General features: G+C 45.4%; 1 protein-coding gene across 1 annotated transcript in view; it reads left to right on the top strand.

Moving 5' to 3' along the window:
• Positions 1-17,344, top strand: part of GOLGA2 (golgin A2) — a gene marked incomplete at its 5' end in the record, with an annotated part of 17,953 nt that extends 609 nt beyond the window's left edge. The window contains 25 exons of the mRNA XM_010076282.1: positions 3,665-3,799; positions 4,418-4,461; positions 4,608-4,671; positions 5,143-5,202; positions 5,662-5,742; positions 7,458-7,496; positions 8,013-8,075; positions 8,331-8,424; positions 9,080-9,186; positions 9,753-9,811; positions 10,068-10,209; positions 11,204-11,293; positions 11,470-11,577; positions 11,677-11,764; positions 12,275-12,621; positions 13,434-13,547; positions 13,836-14,060; positions 14,342-14,441; positions 14,529-14,617; positions 15,212-15,365; positions 15,500-15,567; positions 16,167-16,269; positions 16,523-16,629; positions 16,831-16,993; positions 17,097-17,344. Coding sequence (XP_010074584.1) covers positions 3,665-3,799; positions 4,418-4,461; positions 4,608-4,671; positions 5,143-5,202; positions 5,662-5,742; positions 7,458-7,496; positions 8,013-8,075; positions 8,331-8,424; positions 9,080-9,186; positions 9,753-9,811; positions 10,068-10,209; positions 11,204-11,293; positions 11,470-11,577; positions 11,677-11,764; positions 12,275-12,621; positions 13,434-13,547; positions 13,836-14,060; positions 14,342-14,441; positions 14,529-14,617; positions 15,212-15,365; positions 15,500-15,567; positions 16,167-16,269; positions 16,523-16,629; positions 16,831-16,993; positions 17,097-17,344 — 2,892 coding nt within the window. The remainder of the gene's footprint in view (positions 1-3,664; positions 3,800-4,417; positions 4,462-4,607; positions 4,672-5,142; positions 5,203-5,661; positions 5,743-7,457; positions 7,497-8,012; positions 8,076-8,330; positions 8,425-9,079; positions 9,187-9,752; positions 9,812-10,067; positions 10,210-11,203; positions 11,294-11,469; positions 11,578-11,676; positions 11,765-12,274; positions 12,622-13,433; positions 13,548-13,835; positions 14,061-14,341; positions 14,442-14,528; positions 14,618-15,211; positions 15,366-15,499; positions 15,568-16,166; positions 16,270-16,522; positions 16,630-16,830; positions 16,994-17,096) is intronic.
• Positions 17,345-17,514: the final 170 nt, after the last annotated feature.

Genomic DNA, 17,514 nt, shown 5'->3' with positions numbered 1-17,514 from the left:
GCTTCGGGTTCTGCTTACAGTGACCGCAGTTTTTCAGATGGAGCCTTGTCCTGACATATCTGCCATCAGTTGCTTGAGTTTTGTTGCTGTTTTCATTAACATGAAGCTATTTGTTACCATGTGTTACCGTTGCTCATAAGTGCTTGTTTCCTTCTGGTTTGTGTCAAACTTAACATATGAAAAAGTGAACCTTGTCAAAAACTCTTCCTCGAGATGGTCGAGCTTTGAGGAAAACCAGGAATTTGAGGTGAGGCAATAAACTGACTCAAATGCTGAGGGCAACTGCACTAAGAAGAGATAGGGGTTTTTTTAGTCTGTATTTCTCCTGTTCTGCTTGTCATTGCTTTATTTCCTAGATCCTTGTTTCTGAAGGGCATGTTTCTGCTCATCTGCAGGCAAGCAGCTGCCCTGAGTAAGCTGTCTAGTTATTCCAGCCAGCCCGTTTTATGACAGGCGATGAAACTTGCACAGGTGATGTACAGTCTGGCAAGTAGTATGGATTTTAATATGTTTAGGCAGGAAGTCAGATCATAGATCATCAAGGTTGGAAAAGACCTCAAGGATCATCAAGTCCAACCGTCAACCCAGCACCACCTAACCCACTAAACCATGTCCCGAAGCACCACATCTACACGTTTCTTGAACATCTTGTTGGTGCCTTGGAGCTGGGGGCGCCGACCTTGTTAAGCAAAAGTTTGTCCTTGGTTAGTGAGGAGAGTAAAGCCTTTGGTGCATCCTTCGTTTCTCCTTATCAGCAAGGAAGAGGATTCTTGCGTGTTGCCTTTGTACAACCAAGATGTTGGAGACATCCCGAGGCCTTCCCTTCTCAGGGCCTTTGACAGGCAGCGAGTCCTTTACAGTCCAGTGTTTGCAGAGCTGGGGCAGTGCTGGTGCAGTTAGAGAAGGTATGAATTCTGGAGTTGGGTTTTTGGCAGGGAGGTGGTTCTAGAAGAGTTTCCAGCTGGCTTTATGGTTCTAGAGCATGTTCTAGCTCGCTTTATGGTTCTAGCTCACTTGTTGCTTCTATGAAGACACATAATTAGCTAGTGGCACATTTAAGATTTCTGCAGCCTTTCCCCACCCCCTTCCTGCTGGTTGTGACAGATACATTTCAAATCCTTGCCCTTCACTGAGAGCAAATGACTCCTAGGTGAAGCATTTACAGTCTTTAGGGTCTTCACGTTCCCAAGCTTCTGAAGAGGCAAGGGCAGGAAGCATGCCAATAAGCAATAGGAATGTGTTCAGAAACAACCAACCTTTTAAAAAAATGTATTTCAGGCAGTTTATTTAAATAAGGCTCAAATTGTGATAGAAACTCAGGGAAGTAAAATTTTATAGCCCAGATTTTTTTTCCAATTTTGTTGTACCAAAGCCCTGCTTTTCATTTCATTGCATTGCATCATTTCAGCAGCTTATTTCCCTACCACTGGTTCAATCTAGTTGTCATAATGTATCTCATTCTTGCATTAACTGCATATCCCCATGTCTCCAGCAATAAATAGAACTATTGTAATCACCAGGGGTATGAGACAGATCTTGGAGAAGGAGGCTTGTTTCACATTGGAGGGTGCGATGAAGATGGGTGGTCCAGTGCTGCTGCTGAGATGGCATTTGGTCTTGCACTGAAGGCCTGCCTGTGTCTACAGTTTTAGTCCTGTTCTGAAAATGGGGGATTTATTACTTCTATTCATTCTTGTTTTCAGTTTTTTTCCCTCTCTTTCTTTAGCATGGGGAGATACATTTTGATCTGATGGGCTATTATGGAATTTGTGGATTATTATGTCTGGGCTTTTAGGAATAATTTGAAAAATAATATTTCATTGCAATATGTAATGAAAGAAACATTTCTCTTTCCAGTTGCTGACTCGTAAAAATCCTGAGTCAGGAAAATGCTGTTCAGAAACTCACTTGACACTAATAGGGCAGCAAAGCTGATTGTTAGCATCGGAGCTGCTGCTGCCATTGGTGCCTTAGTGTGAGGCAGACCCCTCCCATCTCACCCTCTTCAGCTTTCTTGGCTGTGAAACACAGAAAATCCAACAAAATAGGAGCCTTTGTGTGAAAGCAAATAGATCCTACTATATGCTACGCTGAGCAGAATTACTAACTTTTATTTTACATTATTAGAAGCTCACAATACATAATTTCCAGATAAGTGTTGCTCCTAAATCTTTCTGTTTCCAACAAATTCAGCTGTTCAAATAGTTTTTTGGAGTTTTAAAAATTTATTTCAAAACTGCTTATAGTGGAGGAGGAAGGAAGGAGTTGTTGTGGTTAAGGCACGTTACTGGTTTTTGAATCTTGGAACATTAAGCAAAGAGAATGTCGTGTTCAGAAACAATTTAGGAACCATTTTTGAGAGGTACTGGGGAAGGTATTCCTTCTGTCCATCTGATGGTCTATATCGATGTGTGTCTGAACCAATAAAGGTGAAGTGACCTGTAGCTGGTGACATGAGGGAATTCTTGACCTTCCTATAAGCACCTGACGTATATTGCTCCTTCAGAGCACAAGTATCTGTCCTGCTAAAAAGAAATTGAGAAAATTCTATTTGTTTCCCTCTGCAGTCTTCCAGCCTATTGCTTTCATTAAATCTCTCTTCACTGTCACTGTGTTCTCCTTGCTGCTTGATTCATGAAGTGCTGAGCAGGTACACAGGGCATGCCAAGAGAGATTCCTTGTTTCCTGTGAAGTGCCAAGAAGGAAGGGACTGCAGAAAGAGGGAACTCTTTCAGATGGAATAGCAGAGGCTTGCAATGTGTTGGTGGGGTTGACTGGTGAAAGATTATCTCATTTGCTTTGTAGTGTTGTCAAGTGATGACTTACTGGAGCTGGATGATGAAATAAACCAAATTGCCATAAAACACTAAACACACAGGGCTCTCTGATGCTGTACAGGATAGATTAAATTATCCAGGTCACTGTGGCTTGGTAGAGGTACCATCAGGTGCTATTCATCCTCCCACGAAAGCTGGATGAGAACTTGCATCGCTGTCCACAAATAGTTTTTTGGCCCTTCTCTTTTCCATTTATATTCTTCTAGTCACGGGATTCACAGCTCCAGCAGGGCCACAGGCACCTGCTCCCAGCCACGCTCAGTTTGGACTGTTCATAAATGTCCTGTTTCTAAACTTGTGGTTCATGGCATGCCACAAGCTTCCTTGAGTTTTAGACAGAGCAACTGAGTTTGACTAACCCAGTTTTCAAGTAGTCACTAACCTGTTCTTTTCCATCTTCATTTGCATCCGGTGATCTGTGTTTTCCCCAGACACATCTCGAAGGTGGTGCTTTTCAAAGCAGAGTGACTACCATCTGGCTTTGCCCTTGCGTGCTTTTTGGCGAATCCTCTGCAGCAATTCTACTGTGTGAACTTAGAGCTGGGTGACATTTATTGCCCCATGTTAAAGAAGCAAGTTTGACTGTGGGACACTGATTCTTCAGACTTGCTCTGAGAGGGCGCAGGTCTGGGACAGTGATTGTTCGTGGGCTGATGCCGTCACCCGTTTGCTCTGGGGAGAACACAGATTCCCTTCCACACGTTTCTAAATGATTGATTGTTCACATCTGTCTGATTTTCACAGGCAGATCACAAGGTGATGTGTTCATGTGTGTTTTATTTCATTGTGCACGAAGGCTGTAATTCTTGTGATGTGTTTTGTGACAGGCGTACTTTGACAGTGATGTTGCCACGCGTAATGCTGAACAGCTTGCTGCCGATGTCCCTGTGCTATCTAACAGCAACAGTCTGCCTAGTTGTGGTTCTGTTCTGCCTGCTCCAGGGAGCATGCAGCTGACACAGGTTTGTGAATTGTCATGAATACCGCCATTGAACCATTGATTATTGGTCAGTGATCCCACATTTTTTCTGAGAAAGATGATCTTCATAAGCATGACATGACTAGTTCAGATTTTCTCCTGTTAAAAATACATTTCTCCACTCTCCACCTAGTCATCGTCTGTCTGTGAGAGCAGAGAGAGTACCACCGTGCACGTGCCCCTGCATTTCCCAAAGGTGCTATTTTTGTTCCCCTCCTCTATTTCATTAGCAGAAGGCACCCTTAATACAACTGAAGGTCTCTGGTCAGATCAGCCTGCATTGCCTTTCACTACTTAGAGAGTCAGTTGAAGTTTTTCCCAGCAAAGCAAAATGTTGATTATATTGATAAATAGTAACAGCAAACATAGAGCCTGTAACACTTAAGTTTCTCCATTCCATGAAACCCAGGCTCACACCACTCAGAAATTATGTGTAAGCCAGGAGTAAGCTGGTGGTGTAAGTTCATCTTTTCTTGGGAAGCAGTAACTACAGGTTCTGCAGAACCTGAGCCCAGATGTAATCAAATCTTAGTGACACATTCACAAATGTGACCCCTGTCTTCTTTTACATGCTTGTAAATTTTTGTGTTTCAATCCACAGATTCATGAAGCTGAGGATCATAAAAATGCTTTGCATGAGAACAGGTAAGTGTCTGTGTTTGTTTATCAAACAGCTTTGCAACATGCCCAAAGTGTTGAACAAATTAAGGTTTTATTCCTACCCTGTGCTGTTCTGATTTGGCCAGTTCTTTGGGAGAAATTCTCATTGCAAGGTTTTTCTTTGTTCCCAGGTCTTTCTCGTCAACAGAAGGTCTCCGCCAGTTGTCTGAACAACTCAATGGCCTGGTTTCTCAGGTACGGCCTCGTTTTGATCCTCTTGTCCTATTAATTCTCTTGATGCTTGATGTGGAGCTTTAAGCAGTCAGCTCAAGAAAACACACTTCAATCTCAGAGGTGTCTGCAGTCATCCTGCTAAACAATGAGATATTTAAGCGCTGAGAAGTGAAAACTCCTGCTTTAGGAATGTAAAATCTCAGCAGTAGGAAGAAAGGCAGAGTGGGATGAATGAACAGCATGTAGTCATGGAAAGATGTATTCTTGATCAAGTGGAAACGAATCTGGAGTCATTCTGCATAATTCACATCAGCTTGTCAAGGGGGAGTCTGCATCTGTCCTTAGCAAGAAAAGTGTATTTTCTGTGCCTGTCTGTGGTACTTTGAAGGGAAAGGTGCTGGAAGAAGTATTATGATGATAGTTGGTTCTTACTTAATAGTGATTTGTTGCCTTGGGGAATAACACTGACTTACTTGACTGGCTTATTTCTAGTCTACATCGTATGTGAATGGGGAAAGTGCTGTTTCTTCTACAAATATTAAGGAAATGGAAGTAAGTTGTCAGTCTATAATTTTCTTCTCTTCTTTCTTATTTGCTGCTGTTGATCATTTATTGGGACTTCGTGCTTACAGCAGTGTTAATGAGACCTAATTGAATGCACAGTTCATGTACATCGCTGTCTGGTGTGGTCTTGTGCTGTAATCAGGTAGTTGTGGCCAACAGTAGGAGGTGTTCCTGGTTTGGGGAGTGGGGATAATCTGGCTTCCATGCAACTGCAGTTCTTATTTCTGATTCACTTTTATGTCAAAATGAAGCCTTGGCAGAATGGATAAAAAATGTTGATGTCCCAGCTGCTTTTGTTGAAAACATAGATTTTGTTTTGTTTGGAGAACCTGATTATATCAAACTGTGATAACGATTTATTTTTCTGTTCTTTTTAATTATTACTTTTTTCCTCCCCTCCTCCTCTTCTGCTACTTCCTTTTTCTCCTGTCTGCATGTGCCCATCAGACACGTTACCAGGAGCTGGCAGTAGCCCTGGATTCCAGCAATCTAACTAACAAACAGCTCGTTACAAAGATAGAGGAATTGGTAAGCAAAAAATCCAACCAACCAGTTTGACATTGTCTTTGCCGCTCCTCCATGCTCTCTGGGTGTCTGCAAGGTTATGGGTTCTCTCCTAGTGCCACAAGGAAGGCTGCTCACACAGCACTTTGTAAAAAACAAAATGGGCTTTATGGAAAACCTGTTCAGAGCATCAAAGTCTAAGGCCACCTGTGAATATATTGGCTCATCTGAGGAACAAGAAACAGAGTTTTGTTGTTTCCATTTAAGTGTGCTCTGGTGGTCTCATCATGCTTTCCCTGGATGAGAAGCATCCTGATAAAACAGCTATTTCTGCTGCTGGTCTGAATCTGTGAAGTACAGAATTCTGGTGCTGGCAGCAGTGTGAAAACCTGTTTCTGCAGGTGGTGATGCTGTTCTAAATATATCAGCAGAGTGGGAGCAATAGGCCTAAGAGAGAGCCTGGGACTGGTTTCTGATCATATCCTCAGCTTCTCTTGGCACAGTGAATGAACTGCTTTGTCCTGTGGCCTGCATGGATTCCCGCTGCTGCTTTTCAGCCTTCAGCTTTAACACTGCAAGCAATGCAGCTAAGTGGACTGGTTTCAGTCTGAAAAGAGCCTTTCTTGTGTGAAATACTTTTCCCCATTTTGTTCCTCTCTCAAACTTTTCCCAAAGTTCTGCATTTCCCAGTGTACCCCATGACCCCTCTTGTTTAGTTTTTGTTTTGGGTTATTTTTGTTCCATTCTGTTTCTTTCTGGCTTTTAGCTGGGCTGCAGAGGTACCTGGCATAGCGCACTGCCCACCCAGGAGTCTCCTCCTTTGCCTGCTTTTCTGTTTGCCTGCAGCTGTGTAGCACCTTTACTTTTCCTGGTTATGTTGTGCACTGGCATGGCTAGAATCAAAACCTCTGACTCATCACCCTTCCATCTGTAGTTGTGTTTCAAAATGCATTGAAGTAGCAGCAGTAAACAGCCTGGCCAATATCCATTCTTTGGGAATGGGAAAAAGTACTAATTACGGAGTTAATTATGAGACATCTGTGAGAACACTGCTGGGGGACAACAGCAGCAAATGGCAGACACAGCAGCAGGGTTTGTGTGGCTGCCACTTGTGGCTCCTTCACCCCATGTCTAAAGATGCACCATGTACAGTCAACAGGTCTCCAAATACTTCACCCATAAGATTGCGATCGGCTAGGACAGAATTATCCCTGTTCTTCGCTTCAGCTCTTTCTCATACCACCTTCTGCAGAAGCCTGCGGTCAGTGCAGCTCTGCGGGACCTAAAGGCCAGTTGTTAAGTGGGATAAGGGCCTAAGGTCTCAGTTAAAGGAAAAGACTGTGGGTTTTGTGGGTTTTGTTTGTGTTTTTTTTAAAGCATTTTTGGTGATGATCCTAATACAGCAGGATTATTAATTCCACAGATGTGGGATGCAAGTTTAACTGACGTTGGTGGATGCTCAGATACAAATACACAGGGGTTTCAGGAGTGGTATTTGGGAAGAACTGTGGTAATGTACTGAGCAATGAAAAACATATCTGGCATATAAAGTACATTAGTGAAGGGAGCCCCAAATCTGTTATTTTTAATAGCTAAGACAAACTTCCTAGACTTATACAGAAAGGATAATGGAAATCCTGTGTGTATTCACTTGTATCTTACTTTGTTAAAGTGAAATGGAGTTTCAGCAGTAGGAGAGTATTTTCTCTTAATACTGGCACATCAATTTTCTTCCACAGAAACAGCAGAACCAAGAAGCAGTGAATCAGCTGGAGAAGGTAAGGTGTGTCCTATTTTTGGATAGATACAGAAATAGGGATCTGTTTCTTTGAGGACTAGAAAGCTTAGTGGACTGTCGCACAGGCATATCTGATCTCGTCTTACGTTAGATTCAGTTTCATTGGTAGCACAAGGTTGAATATTTTGAGTTCATGAGTTGGGCCTGGCAGGCAGTGTTCTTATTTTGACGAAAGCTAATATTTAAATGCTCGGGTATTGGCGGAGTGCAGTGGAGGCAGAAGATTACAGTTTTAAGTCCTTGCCAGCAGTTTGCATTCCAAACACTGCCACGTTTATGCTAATCGTGATTGTGCTGTGCCGTCACTGCCATTCTAGGATGGATAAACAATGAAGTAGTTAAAATAACGGAAGACTGAAGTATGTCCTTAAAATACTGATATCATTTAGATGCTGGAAGTACTACCAGTGAAGCACTGCTTTTTCAGTTTGACATAAAACAACAAGGGTTAAGTATGTACATTTTTGTGCTGAGTAGGCATAATTTGTTTACACAGGAGAAGAAGGTGTTTGAACAGAAATTTTCTAAAGAGCAAGCAGCACTGAGGGAACAGCTACAGGTAAGGCAGAGCCTCCACTGCAGTAATATCACCTGGCTTCTGCTGTTTGCTGGATTATTGACTGCTCACAGTCTTCATCCTGGAAGCCATGGAAGCCATGTGAGTCCATTCCTTCAGGAGAACTGGGAGAGTCAGGCAGACTGGTCTTAACTGCGAGAGCTCTTTACCTGTATTGAATTATCCTTTTGTGGCAACAGGGATGTTGCAGTTAAAAGCAAAGAGGTTTTGCACTGAGCTGATTTTCATTTCCCAAAGGTTCATATCCAGACTATTGGAATTCTCGTTTCTGAGAAGTCTGAGTTGCAGACGGTCCTTGGACACACTCAGCAAGCTGCACGGCAGAAATCAGGTGAGTGTGAGCACTCCAGCTCAAGCTGTTGGTTGAACTGTGGATTTCAAGTCCCAGGCATGATAGTTGCTGGCAGCCAGCTCCCAACACTCCCTGACTCCTTAATGAGCAACACTTGGCACTGTCACTGCTTCTGTCATCATAGCTGCCCCCAAAGGGGAGCATGTTGATCCCATGGCAGTTGAGGTTCTTTGTGCATCACTAAAGCCTTGTCAGCCCTGTTTGGGCCTGGTGACTACCCCAGACTGTTCCTTTCTGACTTTCTTCTGATTCTTTTAAAACTTTGTTCCCTTTTCTCCGCCCTCTCTCCCACACAGCTGTCATGTTAATGTAGGTTTTACCCAAGCCTTTCATTCTGAAATAAATTTGAGGAACTTATTCTATTAGGAAAAAAACCCCAAACAACATATTGTCAATATTTCTGCAAAGGAACTTTCATCATCTCCTTCTAAAAGTGAGGACTGTAGTTAGAGAGCTTCACCGCCCAGCGTTGGTAATGATTCACCTGTAGAGGCAGGAGTGGAACCAGGTCTACTGATCTACAAAGCTCTGTGGTGCTTTTAGAGCTTGTTGACAAAGCAGAAAGTGCTGTTCAGCCAGTTCCAAAAAGCTCTTTGTGGTCTGGCCACCACTGACTCTGCTCTGACTTGTTTAGGAGAAGCTGAAAACCTCGCTGCTCATTTACGTTCATCCCGCCAGAGGATAACAGAGCTAGAACGTACTTTGTCCTCCATCTCTATGCAGCAAAAACAGTCAGAGAAGGTAAGAGTCACTTCTGTTTATGCTTAACCAGCAGCTCTGCCTTTGGCTATTCGCTTGTCACTACAGTACTGCAAAGTCTGTAGTCCCTGCTTAGAGAAGAGGCAGAAATTAACCTTGTTAATTGTTAATTAACCTTGTAAAGCCCTGTATTCTCCATGATCAAGGCAAACTTCATTCAGATTTCTGTGACCACTAACCATATGGTCCAGTTTCTGTCTTCAGATCTGGCACCTGACTTCATTAGTGTTGCCAGCTTGGCACAACAGAAGCCTCACTGAGACATGTCCCAGGAGGGTCTCCATCAAACAGACACTTCAGTATTGATATTAATCCAGAATTTAGCAGAAATAACCTCATGGTCAGTTAGTAGCATCACACTTGAAAAGACTGAGCAGACTTATTCCTGGCAAATTCAGGAGGTTCTAAGCAAACCTGTCCTGAGGATTTTTGCCACAGTTATGACCTTTTCCACTTAGCTGATCTGCTAAAGGTGAAATGAAGTGTTTATTGAACATCTTATTTGTTTGGCTAAATGTAGATGAATCAAGAATTTCCTTTTTCTCCAGCATAACAAAGAGTTAGTGAAGGAGCGAGACAACCTGAAACTGGAACTGTACAAGCAAAGGTAAGTCCATTCTGCTTGTTACCGCAGAGAAACACTACTGTTCTCAGTAGAGCCACAAAACATAACAAGGGGCACAGACCACAGGTGGTGAATTGGGCAGCTGGATATTCAATTTAATTAAAAAAAAAAAAAAAGTCACTAGATCTGATGTCTAGTGGTTCTAGCTGCCATGAAGAACTGGATTGTAAATTTGACATGGACATCAGCAAAACATAGTAAACATAGTGATGCCACTCCAATTTTTTGTTTGTTTCAGCAAAAGTAGTGAGGAAACAAAGCAGCAGAATTCGGAGCTGTCAGAAAAGGTGCACTCCCTGGTTTCCAAGAACTCAGCTCTGCAGCTGGATATGGAGGATTTGCATAAGAAACTGGAAATGGCTGAACTGATGATTCAACAGGTAACCGTAACGCTTCTGAGATGTGAGGGTAGATCACACTGGTCATTGAAAGACACCGCTTCTGACAGTGGGGGCAAGGCTGTTTTGTTTTTAAAGGAAGGCACAAAGTCTCATCAAGACATCCTCTGTGTTCCAAGGAGCTGGAGCAGTAGATTGAAAATCATTGTGACATTGGTCTGCTAAGAGAATGTTACACAATATGAGAGGGTGACTGAATGTACCAAGTGTGAAAATACGGTGACTTTTCTTGCTTGTGTCTGTTCAGCATTTTGGTTACTCAGTTGCTGTGCAGTCTCACTGAGAAACCAGTTGAGCAGGGGTGGTGTTTGTACCCACCCTGGCAGATGGAGGTGAATTGGACAAGGGCAACCTGAGGGTCAGCTGGGGAAAGTTAAGACAAACAGCCAGTTAGGAAGGGAATGCACGAACCCAGCTGTTAGCAGTTCAGAGAGTTCACCTTGGTGTTAAGGTGAGCCTGTGAGGGAAGAAATGGCTTTTTTCCCTGTTTTTTTACCCCCAGACAGTGGCTTAAGTTACCCTTTGAGTAGCCAACTGCTACTCTTCAGGGAAAAGGAGTGTGTCTCAGCTGAACCAGCCCTGCTGCTTAGCCCACTGACATGTTCCAGACACTGGCTTTAAATTCTTCACATATTTGACAACTATTAAGGTCACAAGCTTTTATACCATCTGATAAATGTATAATACAGACTCTGGGAATGCAGAGAGTTTCTGAGTGAAATGATTTGGTTAAAGCACATTTTCTTAATTAAAAAAAAAGTAATATAAAATTGGTAGGGAGGAGCTGCCCAGTTCAGCCTGTGTTACAGGGTTAAAATCTAAGCTTTTTTTTCATTGAACTTCACTGCGAGTTGGAGCACTGTAAAGAACTATAGAAGGTTACAACGTGGATCGTGTGGCAGGTTACTATCAGGGAAAGGCTACACAGAAACTGAACATTAACATTTTGCGATAACTTTTTGATTTTTGTTGGCAGTTCTCAAATCAGGCAGGGAGTCCGGATGCCAACCAGCAGTTGCAGATGGCACTGGAGCAGAAGGTGAGCCTGGAAGCCCAGGTTGCTCAGGTAAGAAGTTGTATGAAATATGATCCAAATCTTGATTTCTGTGAAAGAAACTTGTGTGGCAGAAGAATGCAGCCTGAGCTTTGCATTAACTAGTTCCTTCCGGCTTTTATCCCTTAAGCAGTCACTGACAAATTTATTCAGCCAATATGATTTCCTTTGTGTTTTATTTTGAACAGCTCTCAGAGTCACTTCACCAGCTGCAGGAAGAAAGGGATCAGTACGTAGAGAAACTGAAGGAGGAGAGGAGCATCTGGCAGCAGCGGGTAGAGCAGCTCTCTGAGCAGGTAACGTCAGGGGCAGTATCACAGCTGCTTTTGGGTAACACAGGCAGGAGTAAATGCACCGTGAACATTGTTTTAACTTTCACTTGTGTGGCCTTGCAGGTCCGCACAATGGCAGAGGAGAAGGAGCAGTACATGACCCAAATTCGGGAGCTGGAAGCCAATGTTACAGAGCTGCTGAGCAAATCAGGTAGGGCTTCCAGAGTGGGGCTTCACACTGCACACTACCAGCTGGTTAACTCTGTCCTTGCTGTGCAGGAGCTTCTGCACATGAGGTGCAGGTAGGTCTCGTGCTCTGAAGCCATGAAGGCAGCTGAAGTCCTGGTGACACTGGGGAATCTTTCATCCCAGCAAACAGCAAGTGAACTACTTCCACTAACAGACCAGCAGCCTGTTCACGTCTTTCGTATCCACCTCACTGTCCTGTCATCCTCTCTGGCATCAGAGTTTGGGAAGGCAGGATGCTCTTGCTGGGGCTGTGAGGGAGTCAGCAGCACCAGAGGATGCTGGGCTTGGTTTTGGGGTCATTTACTCCTTCATTTCTCTCAGTGCCCTGCAGTGAGGACTGGATACTGCAGATGGTGATACCTTCTGGGTCATGGAGCCCTATAGGTTGGGGTATGCTTTGCATCCGTGATAGTGATGTGTATTACACTGTCATTCACATTTGGCTGAGCTGCTTTTGATTCCATTTCCTCAGCAGTGAAGCCCATGGATATCGAGCCTTCCTCACCAGCAGAGCCCACAGCAGCTGAGCTGAGTCTGCAGGAGGAGATCCAACGGCTGCAGCAAGAGAAGGAGGCGCTGCACGGGCAGTACCAGGCCCAGGTCTGGGACAACGAGCAGCTGAGCCACCTCAACCGGGAGCAGGAGGAGCGGCTGCTGGAGCTCGAGAAGGCTGTGCAGCGCTACAGTGAGGAGTCTGTGGACAGACAGCAGATTCTGGAGGACATGCAGAGTGACAAGGCCACAATCAGTAGGGCACTGAGACAAAATCGGGAGCTGAAGGAGCAGCTGGCTGAGCTGCAGAATGGGTTTGTCAAACTGGTATGTCTCTTTCGTGCTTCTTTTCCCCATGCTTCCCTCACTGGTGCAGTCCTTTCATAGCACAGATGTAAAAAACTGGCAGAAGCCTTATCTGTCTCTTGTCCTCTGAAGCTGTGGATACTCCACCTTCTGCGAGATGTATTCCCACGCCAGGAGGTTCCCTGTAATCCCTTAGTCCCTCAGGTGCTCTGGCCGATGAACCAATATCTGTGTCCAGAGCAGTTTCCTTTTCCTTCTCATCCCCTGGCAGTCACACTGTTTCTTTCCCTGAGTATTCCTCCTGCCCTTTTACCCTTGAAGATACTAGTTTTCCATTCCCTGTATTTGCCCGTGAGAAAGAAGTTCTCAGCAGTCCTCTCATTCTTACCCGTCCTGGAGCTGAATCCTTACTCTTCCTTCAGTAGTGTAGCAGCTTCCCCTTCGGGGCCCTGGCAAACTGACACATGGGCTAGCTGCTGATTTTTCTTTAGTACTTTCTGAACTCCTCTTCTTGTTTTTTGAATGTCTGTGGCTCTGTTTGGGATATTCGTACCACCCATCTGCTTTGGAGCTGACAGGCTGTGTGACATGCCAGGCCTCTTCTTGGCACTGTCCCAGCACCGATTCCCCTGGCTCTTTCCTTGCTCTTCTCCCATCTTCTAAACCTTCTAAGTTATTTACTGCCTTGAACAGTCAATTTATGGCCCTTAGTTCCAGGCCAGAATAACAAGAGGGATGGTACCCTGTTGTATCGGGAATGAATATGGTTTATTGAGAGCATGTGTTTATGTTGGTTGGGACAATTTCCCTACCCAGTGGTATTTGTCTCGCAGACAAATGAAAACATGGAGGTTACAAGCGCCCTACATTCAGAACAACACGTCAAGAAGGAGCTGGCCAAGAAGCTTGGGCAGCTGCAGGAGAACCTGGGGGAGCTCAAAGAGACGGTAAGCAACAGCCGGGGGATGGCAGGGCAGGTACGCAGCGGTTTATGCAAACTGCTGGCAACCCTCCAGACTTTGATGGAAGGATGGAAATTGGTATTGTAAGGATCAAGCTGGGAGCCTTCCCCCATCATCTGCTGTCTGATGTGGGGGACCAGCATGTGGGGGCAGGTGGTGGCTGCCTGCCTAGTTGGTGGCTTTGGGGCAACGTTGACAGTTTGGATCATGTCACAGGGATCAGCTTTTCTGGCAGAAATGGTTTGATGTGACAGTTTGATCTTGTTGCGTTAGCTGGAGCTGAAAACACAGGAGGCGCAGGGTCTGCAGGAGCAGCGGGACCAGTACTACACCTACCTGCAGCAGTACACGGTGGCGTACCAGCAGCTGGCTGCCGAGAAGGAGGAACTGCACAAACAGTACCTGCTGCAGACACAGCTCATGGATCGGCTCCAGCATGAGGAGGTGCAGGGGAAAGTGACGGTGGAAATGCACCTGAAAGAGCTGCAGCAGACCAAGGTAACAGCGAAAAGGGGCAAGTGAAAAGATGGAAGGAAAGGTGCTTAACTGCATTAAATATTAATTAAGCAAGAGGTTGGACCAGATGATCTTCTGCAGTCCCTTCCAGCCTGGGCTGTTCTATGATTCCATGATTACACCCTGTGCCATACCGGTGAATGATATGTGTCTGGAGCAGAAGCATTGCTTTTTGTGTGCGTGGTGCTACTGCCTGAAGGTGTTGTGACTGTTTGCAGTCTGCCTTGTGCAGGTTTCAGTGATCTTCTGCTTCTCTCTTGCAGGAAAGTCTGGAAGCTGTAGCTAAGGAGAACAAAGAGCTGCAGGCCCAGATCAGTCAGTTAGCAGCAGACCTGGATGGGAGGATTTTGCACCGACTGGATGGTGAGTGGCTGCAGCTGGTGTCCAGGGAGGAGGCAGAGCTGGGCTCTCTGAGATATTACCTCTTTGTTCACCTTCCGCCTTTTACAGGAGATGGAGATGAAAGTGAAGAAATGACAGAAGAAATCCAAAAATCTTCATTTGTGATCCCAGAGAAGTTTGAGAGCCATGAAGAAATGGTGAGTCTTAATGGGTAGAAAAGCCTTTGGTTTTAGTTATAAACAAACATCTAGAAATCGAGAGGTTCCAGTGGGTACATGGAATGGCTGTTTTCAGCTGTGATCCCTACCAGCTGAGGCACAGTAATGAGGAAAGTGTCAGAGTTCCTTGTGCACAGCAGCAGAAAATCAAGACTTAGAATCATAGAATAATTTGAGTGACTTCTGCAGCATCCTTGTGAGATAGTCTGGCAGTGGCTTTAATTATGAAGACAACTCAGCTGGCAGAGTAGCTCTCTAATTACAATGATGTTCTCTGTAGTTTGGAAGGCAATTTGGAATGGTACTGAATATCTACTAGATTTTTCTATAAGTACAGTCATAATTGGGAAATACTGCGATCAAACAGCTATTGTGGGAGCTAGTGTTTCACCTGCGTATTCGTACTACTTGGGAACGAGATGAGATGCAGTGGCAGCTGCCTGGCTTAGTTCCAGGGCAATCACTTAGTACTTTGGTTTCGAACCCCGAAATGAAACAGGGTAAACCGTTACTCTCTTTGTCCTGAGATGCACAGGGGAAGCACTCATCTGCATACTCTGGAATTCTTCCTAGGTTGCTTTCTTGACCTCTGCCATGTCCCAAGTAGAGAAGGAGCGGGAAGACATGAGGCAGCAGCTGGCTGCTCAGAAGCAGCAGTGCAGGAGCCTCCTGCAGCAAATAGCGGCTCTGAGGCAGGAACAGCAACATAATGTGCTGCTGGGTGGAGGTAAAAACTTTTTGCTGTTGCGGGACAAACAACATGCCTTGGCCCGCTGGCCCTGGCCCCTGTGAAACAGACCTACAGGTTGTGTGAGTGCATCGTGTCCAAGGGGGAACTGTAAGTCACACCTGTCCCCTCAGGTTCCACTATGGATACTGTTCCGGTGGAGGTTCACGAGGCTTTGAAAACAGCCATGGAGAAACTACAGGTGAGCAAATGATCTTCTCCTCTTTCAGCCCCACCACCCTGCTCTGCTGGACTTTCACCAGTGTCAGACTCTGTTAACAGCACACACACACTGCAGGGGAATAAGCAGCTGATGTTCCATAGTAATAAGCTACTTCCTATAAGGCTTATTGCTGCTTGTCTCAGCACAGGAGAGCTTGCCACAGTAACTCCCACCCCCCTTAAAGACTATAAGTACAAGGGCCTAACACTCAGCTGTGGTCTTTTTCTAAAGAAATTGCTGAAAAACAGACTGGGTGTCTTCACCCTGCTGGGATGAAGCAGGTGGTCTGCAGTCTTGGAGCCACGTACGAGCAGAGTTGTGCTGTCCCAGCACTGAGAAGGTTAAAAAGAACTCTGTTTCATCAGCCCTTCTGCTTCCCAAAATGAGAGATGCTTTGTTATGCCTTCTCTAGCCTTTTCCTCTCTGTTCCTTTTCAGCATCAAATTTGAGACAAGCTGCAAAGGCAGCAAGATTTGTTCCCTAGGCTCAGACCTGTGTGAAGGGAGGGTGTTGTCTTTACCGCAGGTATTCTCTGTACATGAGCAGCTCGGGTGATTGATCCCCGTTTTTGTGTTCAGTCCCGTTTCACAGACCTGATGCGTGAGAAAGCTGACCTGAAGGAGCGGCTAGAGGAGTTGGAACACCGCTGCATACAGCTGTCTGGGGAGACAGACACCATCGGTACGTTCAGGCAACACCAGCACAAGCTGAAGCGTGCTCAGTGCGTTATTTATTTGGGGAACAGAAGGTCCCCAACAGCTTTTGGAGCTGGAGTTCTCCAACTGCCATGCAGCTCAGGTCTCGTACTGCTGCCTGCCTAGGCTGATCTCCACTCCAGGGCTGCATTTGCTGGATCCTCACACCACGGTGTTCTGTGCTCACCGTAAGGCTTGTACCCCCATCTAACACTCCTTACATTTCTCTTGTGTTCCAGGGGAGTACATAGCGTTGTACCAGAGTCAGAGGGCCATCCTCAAACAGCGGCACCAGGAGAAGGAGGAGTACATCAGCAGACTGGCTCAGGATAAGGAGGAGATGAAGGCAAGGAATCTTTTTTATCGTACTCCTCCAGGCAGGGCAGGCCTGGGAGCACTCGCACAGTCCAAACCCTCCCCTGCCCTTCAGCTAGCTTTAAGCTTGAAATTGGTAATTTTGTGACAGAGGCAGGACTGCAAACTGTAGCGCAGTGTTTGTGGCCACGGGGGTGTGTGTGTTTCATAGGTTTCCTTTACTTTGGTGCAGATAAAACTACTGGAACTGCAGGAGTTAGTGATGCGCCTGGTCAGGGAAAGGAACGAATGGTACGGCAAGTACGTAGCAGCTGCTCAGAACCCAGAGGCAAGCCAGAGTGAAAGCGTACTTCCCATGGAGAGGCGCATTGAACTGAACGCTACTGATGGAGAAGGTAAGCTGCAGCCAGGACACGTTCTGTAATATGGAATAACCAGAGGTCTCTCTGTTGTGCATGGATGGGAAGTTACCCGCCCGCTTGTCTGTGTTCCTCACAGGGCTACGAGAAGTGAGTCTGTCAGATGAAGCAGAACAGGAGGCTGCTGCTCTTCACCACTCCGGTTTCTCCCCCAGTGACAGTAAAGCTGCTCAGCCCAGCCAGGACCCCACAGCACAGCAAATAATGCAGCTTCTCAGAGAAATCCAGAACCCTCAGGAGAAGCTGGGCTCCCCCCTGGAAAACCCCTGCATTCCCTTCTTCTACCGTGCTGACGAGAACGATGAGGTCAAAATCATGGTAGTTTAAGAGGCGCTAAATCTTATTTACAACAATTTTCTATGAGCCTGAAAGGACTTAACTGAGAGCTGTGCTCAGTGCCCTTGGCCAGGACAGGTATCTGCTTTAAAGAAATCAGGAAAGAGGGATTGCATCCGACAGAGCTTGAGCATCAGACCTCATCCTCCCTTTCTCTTCCT

The sequence above is a fragment of the Pterocles gutturalis genome, unplaced genomic scaffold (assembly GCF_000699245.1).
Source record: "Pterocles gutturalis isolate BGI_N339 unplaced genomic scaffold, ASM69924v1 scaffold20913, whole genome shotgun sequence".
Lineage (NCBI taxonomy): Eukaryota > Metazoa > Chordata > Aves > Pterocliformes > Pteroclidae > Pterocles > Pterocles gutturalis.
Note: the sequence above shows the minus strand (reverse complement) of the source record. Positions and strands in the feature narration are given on the sequence as shown.